At 42.4% G+C, this 13,653-nt stretch overlaps 1 protein-coding gene across 5 annotated transcripts in view; it reads left to right on the top strand.

Annotated features, from left to right (window-relative positions):
* STX18 (syntaxin 18) overlaps positions 1 to 13,653 on the top strand; it is a 122,525-nt gene that overhangs the window by 40,089 nt on the left and 68,783 nt on the right. Inside the window, exon 1 of one of the 5 annotated variants that reach the window (XM_040488043.1) lies at positions 1,741 to 1,821. The exons of 3 other annotated variants lie outside the window; for them this stretch is intronic. Coding sequence is in view for 1 of the 2 variants with exons in the window: in XM_040488035.1 (XP_040343969.1) it covers positions 5,086 to 5,115 (30 nt within the window). In the remaining variant the exon portion in view is untranslated. Of the gene's footprint in view, positions 1 to 1,740; positions 1,822 to 4,843; positions 5,116 to 13,653 lie in introns of those variants that run through there. One more of the 5 variants, XM_040488035.1, reaches the window with a different exon arrangement.

The following is a 13,653-nucleotide window of genomic DNA, read 5'->3' as shown; positions in this document are numbered from 1 at the left end:
GAAACCTTATCTTGTATGGAGCGTCTGGTTTTCCGTGAAGTCGTAATTTTGAATCAGAATTTCCAGCTGTTGCATCTAGTTTTGTAGAGCCTGAGTTGAGAATCAAAAGCTAGGTTGTGTATTTAAATACCAGAAGTAAATGCTATCTTTCTTTTTATAAAACAGTATGGCAATTGTATTTAAGTATTTTCAATTGGCAGAGTTATTGTTCATGATTGGCTCCAGGAAAAACAAGATGAGTAACAGCTGAACAGCTTTAAGGAGCTACGTTACATTGTAATCCTCTGTCAGTGCCCCGTGGGCCCCTGCACCCAGGGTGTCGCCACTATGACAGGTAAGATATAAAACGTTAGGACTCAGCAGAGCCTTAGAGGCCGATTAACCTGACTCTCCTCTTTCCAGATGAGGAAACTGAAGGCTCACTTCACCCGGTATTATAGCAAATTATCCCTAGGTTGAGCCAAAGAAATTGGGATTAGTGATACCACAATAATCGTGTTGTTTACTGTTTTAAATGCAGTCGTTCTGCACAGGCACACAAAGCGGGGCGGGGGGGGGGGGGGCGAGTACTGATTGGCAGCACTCTTGCTCGACCCCGCCCAGTGCCGGGGCCTGGGGGGCCAGTGAGGGTAAGGCAGAGAGATCCCCTCCTGTCTGGGAGACAGTTTGGCGATGCAGGTCAGGATTTAAAGCTGTTGGTAACTTTTTGCCTTGCCATTCCTCTTTATCTTAGGAATCAGAATCGGATAAAGTTTTGGTATGCAAAAATATTCTGGTATGGTTTAGCAAAAAGATGTTCATTACAGCTTAATTTATCCTTGTGACAAATTAGAGGAAACAGCCTAGTCATTCAGCAATAGAGGAAGTCAAATTATGGTAAATTTAAACAATGAGATGTATATAGCCATGAAAGTAATTTTTAGAAGAAATTTTAATTACATGGGAAAGTGCTCATTATGGTGTCAATTAAAATAAATAGAATATAGACTTGTATACATAATGGTTTCAGTTATAGAAAGGATATGTGCACAAAATGGGTCATAATATATCAAAGCGGTAAAAGCTTATTTCTAGGTGATGATATGGGTTGATTTTTTTTTCTTCTTTATATTTTGCATATTTCATAAACCATCCACAACAAGCAGAAAATAAAGTTACAAAACAAGAAATTTGAAATATGGTTGAAGAGGCACATTTTTTTGTAATCCCAAGTGATGAAGAACCCACTTTAAAATCCCTTTGAGGATAGGATCACAGACAGGATCGCTGAGGCGGCTGCCCCACCTCTGTCCCTGGGGGCGTGGATCCTAATGGTGGGGGACAGTGCCCCTTCTGGACCATGGACAGCCAGGCGAAATCCACAATAACTGCTGTTTAAATCAACAGTCATTTTACTTGGAAAAAAATAAATCTGAAGAGCCATTTTCCCCCATTGAACGAATATTCCTTTAGTCTTTGATTTAGCAAATGTTTTTGAGTGCCTGGTGCTTGGTTAGTTCTTCTGACTTCACGGTAATGTTCTGCTGCTCGTGATTCTTTTGCTTAGTGATTGTTGAAATTTTCCTAAACCTGCTTGCCATAATAGTCTGTTTTACAGGTAACTTGACACGGTTCCTGTTCTCACCTGGCTCAGGTTTAATAATTAAATTGGATTAGCTATTAAATAACGAATGTGTGTGTGTGTAGAAGCCAGTCGGTGTAATACCTGTGAACCTGAAAATTCCACTTGAATCGGTGCTGGGCTTGGGGGGATGCAGATTATTGTTGCTCTGCAGTACACGGTCAAGCAGCTGTGCAAAGTAAATGTTGTTTTTCTGAAAGGTAAGCTTTTCCAGAGCATGATACGGTTTTCTCTGCTTTCAAAAGTCTTTGGAAAAAAAAAATCTATGAATATTTTGAAGTCCTCAATTCCACTTCATAATTTCAAATTAATAACTTCTTACTATGTAATTTCATACGTTTTATACTACCCCCTAGGAAAAAAAAAGTATTTACTTACTTCAGATATTTTACATTGATTTCAGTTGGTCTCATTCCACATTACAATTATGGCTTTCCATTCCACAAGGTATGGCTTAGAGTTGTGTTTCAAATTTGAAATGGGTTGTGCATTAATAAAGCTACTGTTTTTAATTTAAAAGAAAAGATCTTTTAAGGAAAGTTTGTTAGGCACTGGGGTAAATTTTTGAAATGTTTGTTTTATGTAAATTCAGGAGAGCCTCAAATTGTCCCCTGGCTGAGCAGTGGCACCTTTTTTCCTCATTTGCGGGTTTGGCCCGGTTGTGTGTTTTGTTTCACATGCTGTATAACCAAGGAATTCTAGAGCTGGTATATGCCGTCTAGGTGAGCTTTCTGTCTTCTTGCAGAAATAGCCCCAGGCCCTGTGAAGTAAATGATGTCTGTGGTCAGAGGCCCTCAGAGAGGGAGATTCCCGTCTCCCCGGTGTTCAGCATCTCTCATCGTCCACATCTTTTTCTCTCTCTTTTCCTCATCTGTTATGAAACCAAGATCTTTATCTTAACACTTAAACTGCCTTGTTATTTGCCTGATATTTGGGAATACTAGCCTATACCTATTTGGACATAGCTAATTGTTACTGTACTTCCTAAATATCCTGATTGCCTGTGCTGTGTTAGCTGATTGTTTTGTCCCAACAATGGTGTTATGTACTAGTGAATTAACGTTACAGGACTGGATTCCTTGGAGAGATTATAAAGTCTTTGATTTTGGATTGGACCAATGACACGAACAGTCCAAACACATGGACTTACTTTTGTTTAGCAGTACAGTAAATATTAATGGACGATTGGGACTGTGCCAGTCATTGCCGGTCATTGCTGAGCATTGAAGATAAAATAAATGCGTGAGATTGTTTCAAAGTACAGGGAGTCTAGTAGGGAACTTTGCTGATACATTGGCAGTAGTCGGCCATGTGGGGTTTATTATTATTGGGCTTGTTATCTTACTTTGCAAGGAAGTAAGAGAGTTGCTTCAAATCCGTTTGCTTTTTTTTTTTTTTTTTTTACTCTACGTGATTCCCTCCACTTTTTATTCTTAAAAACAAACAACTTCGAAATTTAGAGAAGATGTGTATAAATGAGTTGTAACTTTATAACAACAAGCAGTATTCACTGAGGTTCTGTGGAGCGAGAGTTAAGTTTGATTTTCCTCATTAATATCATTAACGTCTTAAGTGACTTTTTCTAACAAGTAGAAAAAAACCCGCAGCATCTGTCCAGTGACAGTAATTAGTAATCATACCTCTTTTTTGACACATATCATATACCTTCAGATGTAAACACCCAGAAATACTTTCTCTGGCTGGGATAGCATATTGTCTCTCTCTATTCTTGTGTCTCAGAAGGTAGAGTTCATCTTAGTTGACCTCAGTAGGCACAATACGAATTTTGTCCTAGGCATAGTAGATGTATCACAGGACGGTATGACAAGGTGATTCTGAGGACCAGTGGACACATCTTATACCGGCAGATTTTATAAGTTCTAGCATGTTAGGCAGTATAGACAGCACTTAAGAACAAAGATTCTGGAGCCACATTAACTGGGTTTTAATCCAGTTATGCTACATGTTAGCTGAGTGACATTGGGTACAGTATTTTACTTGTCTGTGCTTCAGTTTCCTCATATGTAAAATAGGGATAATATTATATCTCATAAGGTTGTTGTTGATGAGAATTAACTGAGTTGATATTTTTACGACAGTGTATTTTTATTTTTTATTTGGTTTTTTAAAGTTATTTGGAGAGAGAGAGAGAGAGAGAGAGCATGCATGCATGTGTGCGGTGGGCAGGGAGGGCCAGAGAGAGAGAGAATCTCAAGCAGGTTCCGTGCTACCAGTGCAGAGCCCGATGCAGGGCTCAGTCTCATGAACCGTGAGATCATGACCTGAGCCCAAATCAAGAGTCAGATGGTTAACTGGCTGAGCCACCCAGGTGCCCCTCCCTATTTGTTTGTTTGTTTATTTATTTTTAGGGTTTCTTTTGAGAGAGAGCGAAAGTGAGCATGAGTGGCTGAGGGTGGGGGAGAGAGAGAGAGAGAGAGAGCGTGAGACAAAGAAAGAGAAAGAATCCCAAGCAGGCTCTGTGCTGTCAGTGCAGAGCCGGACTTGGAGCTTGAACTCACGAACCTGAGATCACGACCTGAGCGGAAATCAAGAGTCTGACGCTTAACCGATTGAGCCCCCCGGGCTCCCCTTTGTAGGACAGGTTAAAACTGCCCGGTGCATCGTGTTCTGTGAGTGCCAGTGAATGAGTAAATAGATGTTCAATCGCCTGTTGATGTTTTTGGTATTTATCACAGAATAATGAAGCAACATTCTGTTCTGGGGCCTGGTCAGTCATTGCCGAGTAAGTTGAATGATGACTTCATTTTTTTCTAGTTTGCCTTCCCCAACCTCCACGCCGCCCCCCCCCCCCCAACAGTTTTGCTTCATTGATGGTGCATAATAAACATATTGGAAACTGGAAGTCTGTGCTGTTTGTTGGCATGTTGTCTGATGATCCTGGCACTCCAGCCTGAGCCTCAGAGCTGAGTCACAGGTCACCCCGTCCTAAACCTGCACCACAGAGGCCTTCTTGTGTGGATCCTGGGGGGCGAGGAGGGGAGTGCCCTGTCTTTCCCGGCTGCCCGGGCTCTGTGGAGCCCGAGGGGGAATCTGGGCCATTGTCCTCTTGCGGGTCTGCGATTATCCATTCCTGCAGCCAGTCTGGGTGGTGGCGCGGGGGTGGCGGGCCCAACCGCAGTCCTCAGAAAGTACGCGGCTTGAAACGCTGGCTTTATGGAATTCGTTTCTGTGTAAACCATGAAGAAGCCAGCTCTTAACGTTGGCTAGGCGTCCGCGAAGCGCCCTCAGACACAGTCCGGTTTGCCTCGGCTGGCGGCTGGCGCGGGAGGGAACCTCCTCCCTGCGTCCTGCGCGGGGCGTGTGAGTCCCTGCTCCGCACGGCCTCCCTGCGCCTGTCCTCTCTGCATGCCCCCCGAGCGCTTCGGCCTCAGAGCACCTTAGTCTGCACACGGCCCCCGCGGTTTGCTGTGGCTGGCGACAGGCCTTTTCGGATTCCAGAACCCATGGCGCGGCGGTTGCCGAGCACGGCAAGGGTGAGAAGGCCAGCGTTTCTGCCCGCTGTTGTGTAGGCAGCATCATGGGAGGCTTGGAAGGACACGCCAAGCTGCTGATTGTCAAACAGCAGCTTCTCCCAGGCCTGCCTCCTCCTCCTCCTCCTCCTCCCCCTCCTCCTCCTCCAGAGCGCAGGCTAGCGCGGTGGGTGGCGTGGGAGCGTGGACCCTGGATCGGGGACGGGCGAGGCTGCCCAGGGCCAGCAGCGAGCACTGGCCACGGGCGAGGCCGCCGGGATGAGTGGAGGGGCCTGCGCCCAGGAGCCACGCAGGCCGCAGAGACTGCCGGCCGAGCCGGCCGATCGGCTGGCGTAGCTCGGTGGGCGGCAGGGAGCAGCGCGCAACAACGGGGCCTCTGGCACCGCGCCTCCTGGTCGAGCCCCGGCTCCCGTCGCTGACGCAGCGTTGGCCGCCACGGCATGTGCCCGCGCCGGGTTCCCACGCGGGGACTGACCCGGAGGGGAGAGGCCTCTGAGGGCTTTGGACGCCGCTTCGCCTCACTGCCCAGGCCGCTGCATTCCCCTGACCTCCCCGCTGGCGCTGCTGTTTAAGAAATTGGGGTTCACCTCAGCGGTGGCCTTGGGCAGGCCTTCTGACTCTCCGTGTCTTCATTTTGAAATTGAGGATCTTAGCGCTGTCTGCTTTACCTTTGTCTCGGGAATGTAAAGAAGAAACGGAAAAAAAAAGGGGGGGAAGAAATCTTGTTTTTGAAAGTGCATATGACAAAGAGGTTTTGGTGAAGCCACGCTTATTTAAAGATATGTAATTCGGGGCGTCTCACTTCGGCTCAGGTCATGAACTTGTGGATCCCAAGTTCGAGCCCCGTGTAGGGCTCTGTGCCAACAGCTTGGAGCCTGGAGCCTGCTTCTGCTTCTGTGTCTCCCTCTGTCTCTGTTGCTCCCCCACTTACTCTCTCTCTCTTTCTCTCAGAAATAAAGATTAAAAAAAATGTAATTCATCTACAGGATTTCTTGAAATGACGTAATGTGATGGTCACTGATGTTCTCGTTCACCAGCCCCGTGTTTCAGATTTGGGCAGTTTTTAGGTAGCACCACTGTGCTCTGTCATTTTGTTTTGAACTCTTTCATCCATCCATTTTCACTTGTTCTATTCTTGCCGCTAGGGTACTGTGAGACCCTCCTTTAAAATGAAAAATCTTCCTTGTTATAGTAACTCAACAGATTACTTTCCCTAAAAATGAACTTTATTATTGTTTTTTCCCGCTTGTAAATGCACACACGGGTGGGGAAGCTGGAGGTGAACTGGCATGAGGTTACCATTTATTTTTTGCATTTAAATACAGACTTAAATATACAGGGAAGAAAGACCGCAAGAAAGAAGAAGGGCTGTCATCTGTCACGTCTGCGTAAGAGAACATTTAACACCGTTGGCAGAAAGCCCTTTCCTGGGCATTCGAGGCCTTCGGCTGTTTGCATAGTGCTTGTTGTGTGCCAGGCATTTCTCTGAGCCCTTTGTGGGAAACACCCATTTCATCTTCCCACACCAGTGAGGTATGTGCTATTAGTTTTTCCCATTTTACAAACGGAGAAACTGAGGCAAAGATAGGTTAAGTATTTGGGAAACAGCTAGTGACTGACTCCAGAGTCCTCTTTCCTGTGCCCTCGTCATCGGTGGTTCTCAGCCCTGCTTCTGGTTTGAACTCCTCTGGAAGCTCGTAGGGGAGGCCAGTGGGGAGAGAAGTACCTTGTACCCCCTTCTCCTGTTTCCGAAGTCCAAGGTCACACTCCCTCCCTGTTTGTCCAGTCTACCATTCCCCCTTTCCCCCAATTTCATGGCAGATGTAGGTGTTTAATGACCTGTTGCGGTTAAGGGCGGACCACTTTGTGGTTTAGCTGTGTACAGTGGGGTGCACGGAGGGATGGTATGTCCCACCCGGCACGGCATCTCCCACTCATAAGCACTGGATCGGCAGTTTCTCAGCGGTGATTCAGCGTATCGTTATTCTGCATCAGGGGAGAGCCCGTGTGTGTGCAAAGAGCATGAATAGTTCATTGGACACATGTAATTTTGCATCTGGGGCTAATCTGAGCCTTAGTTTTCTCACCTATAAAATGGGAAGGGGTGGTAATATTGTTGTGAAAATACGGAGTGTACTCTGTCCCGTAGTAGGTTGTCGGAAATAAATGCTCTGTTCTTTCCGTTGTAAATTAAATTCTAGTTACCCATAAAACCGAGATATGAAAGACTGCTTGAAAATACACTGTTCGTTTTCAGTCAGATACAAAAAGTCATGGAGTTTCTGGAGCTCAGATGGGCTTCAGGGATCAGGGAATGCAGTCTCGTCCTTTTACAAGCAAGGAAACGAAGCAGGAAGAAGTGACTTGACCAGGAGCACAGTGTGAGCCCAGACGCTTCTTCTATACCGTATACGTGTACGAGCAGTTGGTTAACAAACGCTTTCTGTTGCCTTGATTGTTGCTACTTTTTACTTCATCACAGTCTATGTTCTGTAACCTTTCGGAAAAACACTTCGGGCCTGGAATATCTGACCCCCAAGGCACACTTTCGCCTGTTAGGTAAAGTCCTAAAGGAAGCCACCAATGGGACATGGGGTTAAGGAAGTAGGAGAAAGAGTTTATGTTTACCTTATCAGTTTTTCCTACAGGAGAGAGAGAGGCACCAAGAAAATACCGACAGAACCGTGGTGAAAAGCCCACAAACCTCTTTCCGGTTCTTGTGTTTGCTGTGAAAACGGTGTTGTTATCTCATAAGGTCTTGCTTGTCTGTGGTGAAGAGCAGAGGGGAAAGGAAGGTATTGCAACTCAAGTAGACACTGGCATTTTGTTTCTACTAAACATCATGTTGTTAAAGCTTCAAAAACGGCATTATGCTCTGAGATTATTTTACGACTAAACATTTTCTACCGATACTTGAGAATAGATTTGTAGATTTCTGTCCTTGGTGATTACTCAAATTTGAATGAAAAGTGAACCAGTTCATTGACATGTAACATGTATGTCGAATTTGGGGCCTTCTTGCTAGGGACGTGTGCAGTCTGCAATGAAGACGCTAAGGTGTGCCGCTTCCTAATGTCAGAATCAAAGTTCCTGATTCCTGTGTCCCATCTCCCCTGCCCGGCCCAGAGCAATCCCTGCTCCCCCACCCCCGAAAGAGTTTTTAGAATCACCAAGGTGACCACAGTCTGGAGTCAGGTACGGTGGAGACTACCTATTCTTACCATTTGTAATTCCTCATCATTTTCTGTCCCATATACAAGACGTCTCGATTCGCTCAAACCCTTGGGAAATTTTTCCTCTGGAGGACTGTGAAATTAGCTATGGACAGTGTGGGGGTAAATGCCTGTGTCTTTTCCCAAAAAGCGGGTTTCTTAGAGAAGATAACTGTTTAGCCGGCTTAGCAGAACCTAAATTCGCATGGAGAAACACCTATCCAGACCTCGTCAAAGACTTGGATGGTCTGAAAGCAGGAACATTTGTAGTTTGCACTTTACTTGGTGTTTACGATATACTGTACGAGCACTTTGCAAATATTTAATATTGGTTTTTGACATGGCCGTCACTATCTTTGTTTCCTGATTCTACACTGAGCTCTTAACCTTTTTTGTGTTTATCTCAACTTTTCCAAAATGCAAAGTCCAAATTAGCATGTTTTAAAAAGTATAGTGGGAACAGAATGTGACTTAACTTTAAAAAATATTCATTATGCAGAAAAAACCTGAAGCACCAGATTTGTTCGGAACCTGAGTTTCATAAGCCTTGAAAACTTTGACACCTTACAAACGTTTGAGGGACTTGTCTTGACCGTCCCTCAGATGCACACATTCTGTCAGACTGCTGGGGAAGAGAGTGGCTGGGGAGAACGCTGCCCCCTCCCCAGACGTCCCCCACTGGCTTCTAAATCTGAGCGAAACTTCACAGTCAGATGGGGAGAGGAGAATTCAGAATATGTCTCTGTTTTAGTGCATGAAGTAGAAAGTGATAGTCATCACGGGATGAAGTCTGAGTTCTGATGTGTTGATGGGTCTTCGTATTAAGGCACAGTGAATAGTATTTCCAGTTTCCTAGTGGAAACAAAGTGAGTTCTGCTGGGAGTGGTTCTCCTCATTGTTACTGTTAAATTCTTTGCTCTTTTTATACCGCCTAGATAATGTACAAACACGGTTTGGATCCCTTGTGTTTCACTTTCTTTTCTTACCAGAAGTGTTCGGTGAGTGTTTTCCCTGAGCAAATCCTTTCCAACAAAGTGTTTAACTTCGTGTGCACACAAATTCAAGAGTCAATTAAACATGTGTTTGATTACTTTATCACAAAGAATGCTACCTTGACTTAAAACAATTCTACTCTGTGGAGAGAGTTCTTTCTGTTCAAAAGAGGGTCCTTATTTCTAAAGAGCAGAGCTCTGATTTTAATTAAATAAGGAGCATTTTATGCAATTTTTTTCTAAAGCTTAAGATTAATTTCTATGGTTACTAGGGATATAAATCTCTAGATTGCTTTAAAACAAAGATTTTTGTTCAGGAGAGAGTTGACAGCTCTTTTTAAGAGAAGCTATTACTTAATTTTACTTTCCTAAGTTTAAACACATAAAAATATTTGTAATGATACCCCAAAGGCATCATAAAAATGTAAAATAATTGTACTCTAAAATATCTAAAATTACAGGAAATAGACCTCATTTTAAAAAATGAACTGAGATTCGTGGCCTGGGAACTGGGGTGTGGCATACTTCAAACCCAGAATCTCTTGTCAGGAGACTTTTTTTTTTTTTTTTTTTTTAAATAGTAGAAAAGTCTTTTCTGTTGCCAGTCATACAAACTTTAAAATATATTCATTCTATTAGGAAATATTTTCTTGTCATTTTATTACCTTTAACACACGTTACTGTATTACAAATAGGGTATTCTTAGATCCCCTTTGAGAGACAGATTTCTGTCTCTAGAATTAGATGGCATCAGTTGACTGTGGATTAACTATATCACAATTAGACTGTTTAGACTGTTTTTAATGATTATTTTAGAAGTACATAGCCCAGTTTTCTAAGCAGCTCTGAACAAGGACAGCATAAATGGTTTCTAGTGTTTTACTTACTGAGAGTATACTTTCTCTCTGAGTAGATAACTGTTAACTGATAAATTGTTTCTAGGCTAAAAGTACGTCGTATTTTAATAAACGTAGTGCAACATCTATGGAAGTGCAAATCCCCAACTTTTTACATAAATGAATTAAGACCCTCTTTCCTACTTTAGTACTGTAGTATCAGTTTGTTTGTTTGTTTTGCCATTTTCATTTACTAAAGTTGTAATTGGGTCTTGTATAGTAAAACGTCTCTGTTTATTAGGAAAAGTAAAATTAGATTCACAAAATATTCAGACTGAAGTTTTGAAAGAAATGGCATTTTGTATGTAACATGAATGCTGTTGAGACTAGATATGCTTGTAGTTTAAAATATGCCTGATTCAGGAATGCTTTGCATTAAATGAGTTTATATTTTAAGAGCAAAACGGGGGAGAAAGAAAACTACTTTCCCTCCTTTTTTTTTTTTTTTTTTTTTAAGAGAGGAGAAAATTAAGTTGAATGCAGATACTGAAAGTGCTGTAAGCTGTGTGAGCAACGAAAGTAAACACTGATTATTGCAAATGTACATTTGGACCAGTTTACTTTTATCTTTCAAGCGAAACATTTCCCACAGTTTTTGTGGGTTTTTATTTAAGTTGGGAAAACTTTGGAAGTTTGTGTGAAAGTATAAATAAGTTTGTGAAAGTCATGATTAGAGTTTGATAATAAACATTCAAGAAGCAAATTGGGGATCTGTGAAAGTCAGATGTGACATTTAATCATGTTTTCTTCTAAAACACACTGCAGTGAGAGGGGTGTCCATTTCTGTGGATCTGGAACAAAGACTTTGGCTGTAATTGAAAATAAGGGTTAAACGTGAGTTTTTCAATATGGATGAAGTTTAACAATTCTTTTAGGAGCCTTAGTGATTGCTATAGGAATCCCAAAGGGTGCCTCTTTCCAACTATAGGCAGAGAAATTATATATTTATTTATAGACTCCGTTTAAAGAACAAAATGCATACTTGTTTGCCAGGAAAATGTAAACAAGTTTTTACAAAATAAGCATTAAATTTTAGCAGATAGTGAGATTCTTAATTTTGCAAGGAGGAAAAAGTTTTTAGTTGGTTTGATGATTGAAATAGACCACAATCATAGAGTATAAATACATAAAAAATAATATTTAAAAGCCTTAATCTAAAATATGTTTTAAATCTCCTTGTTATGGCATTAACCTCACAACTGCAAATTGACATTTTAATTTTAGTTGCTTACACTCCAATTCTTGGGGAAATTTGTTCACTTTTTACTGTAGGGACACTGTAAGTGTAGAAGGATATCACTTTACTAATTATTACATCCAGGCGCTTTTGAAATAGTAATCATCAGATATCGACTAACATATACTATAGAGTTGTTGAAAGATTCCTTGAACGTTGTAAAGTTTTACTTTCCTTTTTTCAGGACACTGTCACATGGGTCCCTTAAAAGTGCGTATATATGTGTTTGGGTGGACAGTGTTACGTTTTGATGACAATTTTATTGCTTACAAATTGACATGTGGCTTTCACTGAAATTTGTTTCTATGATAAGAAAGGAACTTTTTACATAGTGGTGTTTCAGATGCTTTTACCTAATGATAAAAACTATTAAGAGACAGATTTAAATTGTATATACTGGTTTTACTTTTAAAGCATTCACACTGAGTTCTGAATATAATATTCGAATATAAGACTTAAAAATTTTTGTGTCTAAGTAAAACAGTACATCTTAAAAGCAGGATGAAGAGAGCGGCTTTGATTCTCAAAATCAAGATCTGTATGTAACGTATAGCTCAGGATCTAACCATTACTTTTCTAGTTTATTTTATACACAGATTTTTCTCTGGCAAATGATTTATTAGCAACTAATTACGTTATGCCATTTTGAACACTTATGTAAGAATCAATTTTTATCAGGCTAGTCCCTATTTTATAAAACTTAGCAGTTAGAGATTTTTAGTTTTGTTCTAAATCTGAGAAACCAGTCAATCTTATTTTCGTTTTTTTCAAGCAGAGGATGTTGGAATGTTTTGTGACATTCCTTGAAATGATATTTTCTGCCCTTTTTTTTTTTTTTTTTTGCACATGTACGGAAGTACTTATTCATTCCAAAGGAGATCGTAATGAAGGAAAGGGATCTGTGTTTTCTTGGAGGACAGGGAACGATGAAACAACGCCTGGACTGTGCTCGGAACTTGAACGTTTGTATTCCTGCTTGAGGCCAGCACGCTTTGCGTTTTATTCCCATTCACTCCGTTGAAAGATGACTTTGGAGGAGAGGCTGGTGTCTTGTTACCAAGCCGTCTTTCTCAGACCTTCATGATAAAATGCACACTGAGTCCTTTGCTTTTGTTTTTGCCAGCAGAGAAAAATACGTGTTTTAGTGAAGCAAAGCACTTCCACTTTTGGGGCTTGAGTCTTATCAAGCAGTGTTTTCTGTTGAATGTAAATCATCGGCCTCCATCAGGTGGTATGGAAGTTGAATGTGTGTTCTCCCTTTGTACTGCCCGTCGTTGGTTTCACTCTTCTCCTTGCTGATGTGAAGCAGAAACTGGACGAGGTAGCAGTTTTGATGATGAGATTAGAAGTAGCCAGGCTGACTGTCTCCTGGCTTTTAGAGAACCTTATAAGCTCAGGGCCACCCCTTCCCCTTGTTTAGATATTACTTGCTCTTTTGAGTTTCAGATTACAGGAGCAATTGATCTGCGTGACCTATCTTAAGAACTCTAACTTTGCAGTGGAAACTTAAACCAAATGTATATCCTCAAGAGACAAATCATCTTAAAACCAAGCTGTTGTCATTTTGATGTCCTGTACGGTTTGTGGAAGAACAGTGTGGTGCAGGGCACCACCTGGTGGACGGGAACGGTACTTGCTGCCATGGGTGGAAGATTGGGAGAACTAGCCTGTGCCCCCGGCTTGCGCGTGAGGGGATTTGTGTTGTTCCCGGCTCCTAATTTCTACCCAGGGCTAGGATCCCAGGAGAATGAGAGTGGGAGCAGCTGGTGGGATGTCAGTTTTATGTGCGGTCTTCCCACTCCTGTAGGTGTACGTGCCGGTCCTTGTCATCCTCGCAAACGTTTCCTTCTTATGGTTGATATTATAATTCAAATAAAAAGATGGTTTAAAAAAATGTCAGTAGGGCAGCATTTCCTGTTTTTGAGTGCATTTATTTAACCTTCCTAGTAAGAATCTACCTTTGGGCGGGGCGCCTGGGTGGCTCAGTAGGTGAAGCGTCCGACTTTGGCTCCCGTCACGATCTCGCGGTCCGTGAGTTCAAGCCCCGCGTCGGGCTCCGTGCCGACAGCTTGGAGCCTGGAGCCTGCTTCAGATTCTGTGGCTCCCTCTCTCTCTCTGCTCCTCCCCTGCTGATGCTCTGTCTCTCTCTGTCTCAAAATAAATTAAAAAATTTAAAAAGAAAGCCGCCTTTGGGCTAGAACCTG

The sequence above is a fragment of the Herpailurus yagouaroundi genome, unplaced genomic scaffold, assembly GCF_014898765.1.
Source record: "Herpailurus yagouaroundi ecotype Mexico unplaced genomic scaffold, PumYag 28, whole genome shotgun sequence".
NCBI lineage: Eukaryota > Metazoa > Chordata > Mammalia > Carnivora > Felidae > Herpailurus > Herpailurus yagouaroundi.
This window is presented reverse-complemented; position numbering and strand designations above follow the sequence as displayed.